The sequence below is a fragment of the Bacillus rossius genome, chromosome 5, assembly GCF_032445375.1.
Source record: "Bacillus rossius redtenbacheri isolate Brsri chromosome 5, Brsri_v3, whole genome shotgun sequence".
Taxonomy (NCBI): Eukaryota; Metazoa; Arthropoda; class Insecta; order Phasmatodea; family Bacillidae; genus Bacillus; species Bacillus rossius.
The window spans coordinates 79,271,751-79,281,265 of NC_086333.1; the positions used below are offsets into that span (position 1 = coordinate 79,271,751).

The 9,515-nt window shown below is 37.4% G+C and overlaps 1 protein-coding gene across 1 annotated transcript; it reads right to left on the minus strand.

The window, feature by feature from the left end:
* Positions 1 to 3,306: 3,306 nt before the first annotated feature.
* Positions 3,307 to 9,269, minus strand: LOC134532081 (isocitrate dehydrogenase [NADP] cytoplasmic). The gene has a single exon (XM_063368303.1). It carries the CDS (start codon positions 9,038 to 9,040, stop codon positions 7,805 to 7,807), a length of 1,236 nt encoding a protein of 411 aa, XP_063224373.1. The 5' UTR covers positions 9,041 to 9,269; the 3' UTR covers positions 3,307 to 7,804.
* Between the last annotated feature and the right edge of the window lie 246 nt (positions 9,270 to 9,515).

Sequence of the window (9,515 nt, forward strand, 5' to 3'; positions counted from 1 at the left end):
TAATTGAAAAGTTTTTTTTGCATACCTTACCTTTACTTCCATAAAATTAATGGGCAATACATTTTTAATGTCATATTTTAGTCTCTAATTACAATAATATTTCATAAACCTTTGTTAAAATGCAAGATAAATAGGAAGCTGCAATAAAAAATATACTCTTTTCAACCTGGATTGTGAAATTATTTAAGTCATTATTTTAAAAAGTAAGGCAGCAAGCACATAAACAGATATACATGCTACAATATGTTACATTTGGATTAGGCAGCATTTAATTAGCAAGTCCTCTAATGGTTTGATATAGATGCCACTTCAGAAGGTTACAAACAAAAATTACAATCCAGAGTTGAATTAAGTCTGCGTCACACACATGTTAATTTTTAATTGTTTTGTAACTACTTTTTAAGGGCTATTTCTAAAAAGTAACTTCATACATCCCTAGCATTTGTTGATCTGCCACAAATATTCTCCAACAGATATTCAATTGGTGTAATAACATGGGTGTGAAAAGGCAGAACATTTTTGTAAATATAATAATTTGTGTGATTTTTTTTATACCATTTGTATTTATTACACTAAGTAAATATCTGTTGAAAACATTTGTGGCAGAACAACAAATACTAAAGAGGTGTCATGTTACAATTTTAGGAACAGTCCATAAAAATAACAAGCAAAAAAAAAAATTGACGTGGCTTGTGAAACAGAGCCTTGCAATGCATAAGTTTTTTTTTTTTTTTAAGTTGAATCTGGAAACGAGAAAAGTTGGCGTTCAAAAAAAAAACACATATACAAATTAATAAATAGCTTTCCACTTATTAATTTTTTTATACATACCAAATTTTGCATAAACATTTAAAAAAAAATTGTAAGTCATCTACTAAAGCTTTAAAAAAAAACTTTTTTTTTTTTAAAAAAACCAGGTAAGGTAGTATGTGGAATTTAAAGTTGAAATCACGTCTTACAAAATTCTCATGCGCAATGAAAAATATTTACAAACCTGACTTCCAGGCTGCCAGGAAAGGTCTTGCAACATACTCTAGTTACAGTATTCAGACATTTTTTTTGACTGTGTTAAACTGCTATTAAAAAAGGTGTGCAACATGCATTATGCTCCAACAGAAAGTTGAATGCCATACTAATATCAAGTGCTAGTTCTTGTCGAAAAAAAAAAGTGTATGTACTAGCAGTTATTTTAACAATAAGTAGGCCTAACTATTTTAAACCCCAGTGCAACACAATTCACTTGCCAAGAAGGCTGATGTAACAACTTGAAATAAGCTTCTAAACACCTACAGCAGAGTCCCGCTACTGCGAACTAGATGGGACTTGACCCCGTTGGGATCACAAAGTCCGTATTGAATGAAATTTGCCTTAAAATGCACACTATACAAGTTTTAGATGGATGAAACTATAAAAAAATAGATTTTTTTTTCCTTCATAATTACAACTATTAGTTTTAATACTAACGTATACATAGACCTAAGTTTTTAACTTACGAACTGATGTAATATTAATAAAACAAAATACCTTTCTGATTAAATTCAAAGTTTTTTTGATTGAAAAATCACAAAAAAATCCTGCCCTGATTAACCGGATATCCTGATGAGCAGTATCTGGATTCGTAAGAATCTAGTTCTGTTCTTTTCCGTGACTTTGAACCAGAAAATTTTGTGCTAGAAATTGGTGCCAAGAGTCCTTGACCACAGAGATATGCGAGTACTTATTTTTATCTGAAACTTAAAAGCAACAGGATTACTAATTATAAAAAAAGAAAACTTTGGGACTTTTTTTTTTAAACCCTGCAGGAAATGTTGCAGCTTTGCGCAAGCAGTATGACGCTGAGTCCTGGTTAAAAGTCGGGGCGGTTTGAACTTTGCTCGGTGAAAACAATCTGTATAGATAAAAAATGTTTAACTTTTATCAGCTTACGTCAAGACCCTTATGCCCTGTTACCAATCAGGCACAAGCCTGCTCAGATAAACACCACGTAAACACTCCAAGAAAAGACGATGCTTACCATTTCTGCTAAAAAGCTTATCAAGCACTGTGAAGCCATATTTGTGCACATCATTCATTATCATACAATCTAACTACAGGAGGCTCTAGGAGAGAGAATTTTCCACCAAAACCACCATAAAAATGTTCAGTAATGGCCTTGCGTCACATACTTACTACTTACGTCTCCTCCAATTACAGCCAGCTACAAACCACACGGAGAGACAGAACTAATTCAATGAGACAAAGAACATGTATTGTTGATAATTTTTCCGTACTGCTTGGAACTAACTCAGTAATCAGAGGATCTAATTTCTTTTTTTTTTTTTTGCCCTTATATTTTTAAGTATGTCCAACCCATAAGAATCCTTAATAATTAATACTGATTTTGAGTCTGGTAATTTTTTTTTACCATTACCATCACAACAGTTCAAGTTATATTACTAGGGACAAGATTATATGGTGAACTGCGATAAAACAGAAATAACACCGAAATGCAAGTTAATACAATATATAGCAACGAAATGAAGGTTACATCATGGAATTAAGTAGCATTTAATCAAAACTTAATTCAAATCATACAAAAAAGGAATCTTTAAATGTTTGAAGTTCAAGGAATGTCAGTATTTTTTCACAAAAAATATACCAAAGTGCATGTACCTTATCAGAAAAATTAATTTAATTTGTTTTATTGTGCATCTCTTATTGAATAAATTTTAAGCCACAAATGCTCGCTTATTTTTACTGTTCTGAATTTATCTGTTTTAGACCAATTTGTTAAAAATTATTTTACCTTAAAAATGTAGAATATAAATTTTACTCCTATTTTGGTTGAGTAAGTAATACAAAACAGCTTTTATAAAAATAAAAATAATAGCACAGAAATCCACTGTTTCAAAAACTAAATTGGACAAAAAATGCCACCATAAAATCTTGTCTCTTTAATTACACACAAAAGAAAAGTGAAAAAAACTAAGCAAGCACATTTTTTACTATCTAAGAGCAATCAATGGTTTTAGTTGGAATCAGCCCAATTAATAATCAACAAATAAATAAAAAAAAACACCAATGTGTTCATTAATTAAATTTTAAGTTTTTTAAAATTTGTTTTTAATTAATGATGATGTGCATTTAGTTGGTAGTGTATTCACAATACATCTTAACTCTTATTCTTGCATGTTACCCACTTTTTTTCCCTACCTCTTGACACTGACATATGACATACCTAATGTTTGATGCAGAAATTTAATGAAAAATAATTGTTTGCTATACATAATTTCTATGGTTTGAAAAGAATAAAAAAAAACTACTAAATATTCCTTACATTTTATTTATTGTCTGTGTTGTAGTACGTACAAATAAATAAAGGTAAAAACAAGGATAACAAATACCCAAGTATTAATCACAAACTGTAACAATTCAAGTAAAAAGGCTCCGGCACACTATAAATCACTATTACGACATGCAAAAAAAAATCTGAAACAGCAACACATTACAATGCTATCAAAATATATTACCACGACACCATTCCTTCAGCCATAAATAAATACATGTACCTATCATAGTTCATAAAATACATAAAATCATACATAAAACAGCACCTTCTCGCAGTGAATGAAAGGTAAAGCATTTGTATTTGTAATGTAAAAGTGAGGTATGCACTTTTGTAAGGACGTCATTTTTGGCATTGCCATTTGGTGAGTTTTAACCGAAAGCTGTCATTAAGTTGTGATCAACACAATGTATCAACATTGCCACATCTTGAAATGACTGGAATTTCTTAATCACAACACTGAGCTGCCGATTACAACACACGTCCCACTTGCAAGAAAAAAAAAATTTCAAGGCAAACAAGTTTGTAGCAGCTTCTATTCAAACAAAAACAGTTCTGTAAATTGGCATCCTCTACTTGCATGGCTAGCAACATGACAAGTTAAATATACTCAGTTACAAACAGAAACTCACAAGCTAGCAGAAGCAGTTGAGTAACTATTTTTATAGCTCGGTCGGGTAAATCGTCCAATATTTTTCACCAACATCCGGAAGGAAAACAAAGCTACTTAGACCCTTTGATAGACAACGGCCCTGCCATAACATTACTTTTCCTTTAAGATGAACGACAGTTGGTGGGCGTTGTAGTTTTAGATATTACGCTATCAACTTGTCACAGCACTGCCACCCATACGGGATTTTTTTTTTTTTTGAAATGGTTAGTTCCACGGTTGACAAGAAACACATGAACACAACTGAAAACGTTGAAAAGTTTCTACAGTCTGTTTTCGTCCCTCTCCAGTGTCTATCTGCATTCTGTACCTCAGTTTGACTGTCTGTATCTGCCCGATTCACTCGTTTTCATCTCATCTCTGTTTTTACAGCAGTGTCTCCATCTAGATTGTCAGCTCTATGTCCAAGGGTGTCCACACAAATCTGTAAAACATTTCTCTGTCTTTCCATGGCCAATATTACAAATTTCCCCAATGAATTTTTGAAATATTTTACCTATTTCGTAATTTTCTTAAAGAAAGAAATACAGACAATCCAGCCTCTACTATTTCCTATAGCTGAACTAGAACAAACAGTATATTGCATATGCCATCATACACACGACTATGCACTAAAGCACCATCCGGGGAAAAAAAAATGTGTTCAAAGTCTGGGTGATGGCATACCGAAGCATGACTTTTGCCCTCAAATTACAATCACAGGAATTTCCATCATTTTTTCCAGGTTTTAAAGTATACACCCTGACTTTCCCTGACCAATTTAAACTATCCTGACTGTCCAGAATATCAACACCCTGTGTCTCTATCGCAATCTCTCATTATATCCCTAATTCTGTCCACAGTCTCTCTGAATTTCACTAATAAATTAAAATCCTAAACAGTCAAATATCTGCTTTGTAATTTATCCTGCTTGCACTCATTATTTGATATCCTTCTGAGAAGAATAATATAAATAATATAACACTCTTATATTTAAAATGAGAATATCAGCAGCATGTTTTTTACATGTCGAATTAACATCGCTACACCTCATTACAACTAATTGAGGGTGGGGTAGAAATTGTACATACACTAAAATACACAACATACTCCATATGCCAAGATTAAAGCTTTAAAAAAATTTTTTTTTTAACTAAACTTAATTAGTAAAATTCATGAAGTCATTTTTTACAGTGAAAACTATAAGTCTATGGAACAATTTAATAATCAATCTTTGGTCTACTTTGTACATCAAAATTAATGCCATTCGCAAACAAAATTATTTTCAGTCTGTTTTCAACAGAGAACTTCTAATCAAGGCATTTGTTACCAACATAGAAAGAAGCACACTACGAAAAAGTGGCAGAAACGAGGCTAGCCTCGTCTGTACAACCACGTTTGTACGTTACTGGTACTTACACAGAACTGACATTTGACAATAACTTCGGGCCACACAACTGACTCATCGACAAACATGGACCCAGCATCTCTCCCCTCAACATGCTTACAGAAACAATGAACAAGTTCAGAAACAATCAAATGACCACATCACCATGGTCAAGTATATATATACCACAGCCAATACATTGGTGTCACATGTGTAGTATCTTCTGTGGTGTGTACACAATGTTCCGTACATCAGACTTTGTAAGTGATGTACACACATTAGACTTTTACATAAATATCCCAGGAACCCAAAACCACTACCCAATATTTTAAGCAATGTTTTCACTGATAAAACAACACAAACCAGGGTCCAACTCTGCTGTTTAGTTTTCATTTTAAGGTAGTCCTTTCAATAAAATGTTCATTTTTTCTTTTCCCAAGTGCTGCTGAATCATTATTTTTTGTTGCAATATGATCACCAGGTACAGGTACCGTACAAATATTACCCATTATCTGTGAAAATACATTTAATTGTAGATAGTTAAATATGTGATGTTACATGAACTGCCTAATGGACTTGGTATTAAGTTAATTTTTCCACAAGTAAGTAATGCTTACAGCTAATTACCAGTACTTAAGTCTCAGTTTGGCAAGTGAAGGCTAACCCAGGGGCGCAAAAACAAGGGTGGGGGGGGGGGGGGGGCGCAAGGGTATTTTGCCCCCCTCTGAAACCTTGAAGTGGGGGCAAACGGGGGCAAAGAAAGTGCTGTGTAATAAATTTTTAGATAATAAAACTGCTTAAATAGCACCATTTTCCACCTTGAAATACAAATTTTCCCGGGGGGGGGGGGGGGGGGGGTGGTGGTGGTGGTGGTTTCAATAGGGGGATTGATGATTCTTTATAAAAAGGTATATTGCCTCCCCTTTGGAAATTTAGTTGTTGCGCCCCTGGGCTAACCTGTGAATATCTAAAAGGATTTCAACACAATGTTATGTCTACCTGTTAAATTAGCAAATGAACTTCAAATTAACTACAAAAGTTCAGTTTTTGACACCAGAGACTTAGAACATTACTGACCGTGCTACTGTAACCTGACAGGCCACAAAATTTTTGTGGACGATACAACCACAAGATTGCAGATTTAATTTTGCATACCCTATGCCAGCATAAATAAAATAAAAGGGTAAATGAAAAATATATAATGCAGGTTGTAGCAGATGTAGCATTAAGTCAAACTCGTTTGAAAGTGTTAACCTGAGCCCACATTAACATGAATTTGTTTTAAGATTTTGATACAATTCTTGAATAAAATATATAGGATATTGCATTCAGAATACATATGAAGGAATCTCATGATTTTGAAGGCTATAAATTTGTCCAGTACTATTTTCCTGATAATTTTTATTTCTGCCTTATAAAAATGTATTCTATTTAAAAACCATACCTTGTTTGGGCTTTAGTACCAACGTCATCATCCCACCATCCTCCCTGAATGACGTCATTATTAATAATAAGTAGTACACATTATCAATATCATCATGTGTTAGGTTCATAGAGACTGAATGATAGAGTGGGTTGGAGAGTTTCTTGAACAGTACAAAACACAAATCTGCAATGGCTTTGACACTTCCTTCCTTCAATATATGATTACAGGTTTGGGCTGGCTACATTTTTAGGCATTTTCACACGAAATATAACTTTAACACCTTACAATGCCACCTGAAATTGGTTATAGAACATGTCTTTACATAATTCTAAACTAAATTCTTTACCTAATTCTAAAGAACCCAATTAATTTACTCAAAATTTGTACAAGGACACCTAAATAAGATAAAACACATTATAGAGCTTATCGAATTGAATTTTTCTGGCAAGCAGTACATTTTAAAAATCTTTGCCTATACGTTAGGTGTCTACTTTTAGAAAACACAATCTAGCAATTCCTTGGTAGGTCTAAAATATTGAAGAAAATTAAGGAAATCACCAAATGATAATGATAATTGTAAACATCTTTTTTTTTTTTTTTTACCAGCTAAGCAGCTAAAATTTGTAATAATCAACCATTTTACTGTCTTCTTGTTACTGTAAAATTAAATAATAACTTATGACAATACCCTGGCCCCAATACAAATCACCTGCGCTATCTTGTGCAGCTGACATACCAACCTACGAACTGCAGTGTGACGAAGAGGGAGTGCATCCACCCTGAGCAACCAAACTTGTGTAGGTATACCAACGACACTGCTACAACATTTGACTGTCAGCTGGTGCTGCCAGCAGTGATTCAACTGCTGACAAGGCAGCAAAAGTAATTAAAAATAAAATGAAAGCATCAAACATTTTCCCAAATAGATATAAATAGGGACCGGCTAGCCAGCAGCTAAATGCGCGGACAGTACCGACCGACCAGAGCTCGAAGCCCGCCCCCTAGTGATGCACGGAACTACAACCTGGAGGACTGCAGCTTCATCTTCAGGTTCTCGGCCAGCTTGTCCATGAACGCGAAGGTGTCCAGATAGTCTCCCCGCTGCACGTTGTTCATACCTTTGATGCAGATGGCCAGGTCCTTGGTCATGGAGCCGGACTCTATCGTCTCCACGCACACCTGCTCCAGCTTCTCCGCAAAGTCCTTGAGCGGCACGTTGCCGTCCAGCTTGGCGCGATGCAGCAACCCGCGCGTCCACGCGAAGATCGACGCGATGGGGTTGGTGGACGTCTCCTTGCCCTGCTGGTGAAACCGGTAGTGGCGGGTGACCGTGCCGTGCGCCGCCTCGGCCTCCACCGTCTTGCCGTCGGGGCACACCAGCACGGACGTCATCAGCCCCAGCGAGCCGTAGCCCTGCGCCACCGAGTCGGACTGCACGTCGCCGTCGTAGTTCTTGCAGGCCCACACGAACCCGCCCTCGCTCTTCATGGCGTAGGCGACCATGTCGTCGATGAGGCGGTGCTCGTACCAGATGCCCGCCGCCTCGTACTGCGCCTTGTACTGTCCGTCGTAGATCTCCTGGAAGATGTCCTTGAAGCGGCCGTCGTACTTCTTGAGGATGGTGTTCTTGGTGCTGAGGTAGAGCGGGTAGCGGCGGTCCAGCGCGTACTTGAAGGACGCGTGCGCGAAGTCGCGGATGGAGTCGTCGGTGTTGTACATGCCGATGGCGACCCCGGGGCCCTTGTAGTCGTGCACCGTGTGCGTGATGGCCGTCCCGTCGGCGCCGCTCCACGTGAGCTGCAGCCTGCCCGCGCCCGGCACCACGAAGTCCGTCGCCTTGTACTGGTCGGCGTGCGCGTGGCGCCCGATGATGATGGGCTTGTGCCAGCCCGTCACGAGCCGCGGGATGTTGCTGCAGAGGATGGGCTCGCGGAACACCGTCCCGCCCAGGATGTTGCGGATCGTGCCGTTCGGGGACTTCCACATGCTCTTCAGGCCGAACTCCTCCACGCGCTTCTCGTCGGGCGTGATGGTCGCGCACTTGATGCCCACGTTGTACTTGAGGATGGCGTTGGCGCAGTCGACGGTGATCTGGTCGTCCGTGCGGTCCCGCGACTCCATGCCCAGGTCGTACACGTGCAGCTCGATGTCCAGGAACGGCAGGATCAGCTTCTCTTTGATCAGGTCCCAGATGATCCGCGTCATCTCGTCGCCGAGGATGTCCACGACGGGACCAACCTTTATTTTAGACATCGCTCGACAGTTCAGGTTACGCGGGCTCTTAAATGACAACTCTACTCAGGCCGGTTATGTTCCGAATGTAGCTGCTAGGCTAACCTTATCGCAAATAACACAACTTTAAATAACTCCTCGATGTACTTGAAAAAAGTCAACACCCGATGACGCAGCAACAGCTGTTTACGTCACTTTCCTTATCGTAGAGTATTAAATGATAAAGAATGATATCTCAGAGTAGAGTAATTTGCAGATGTATTTTTTTTAAAGCGTAGAATGAATATTGAGATAGAGTATACCAGTCAAAAATAAATAAAACATATAGACCTAATATTCAACTTTCATTTTATTATACTCCGTAAAACAACTGTAAAAAATTCCACTTTAATGGTGCACATTGTTTTCAATAGCTCTCAGGCTGTAAAAGATGTAATTAATTTCGCATTTAATTATTCGAAACTAGCATTTATGTGGATTAAGTTTTATTCTTTAT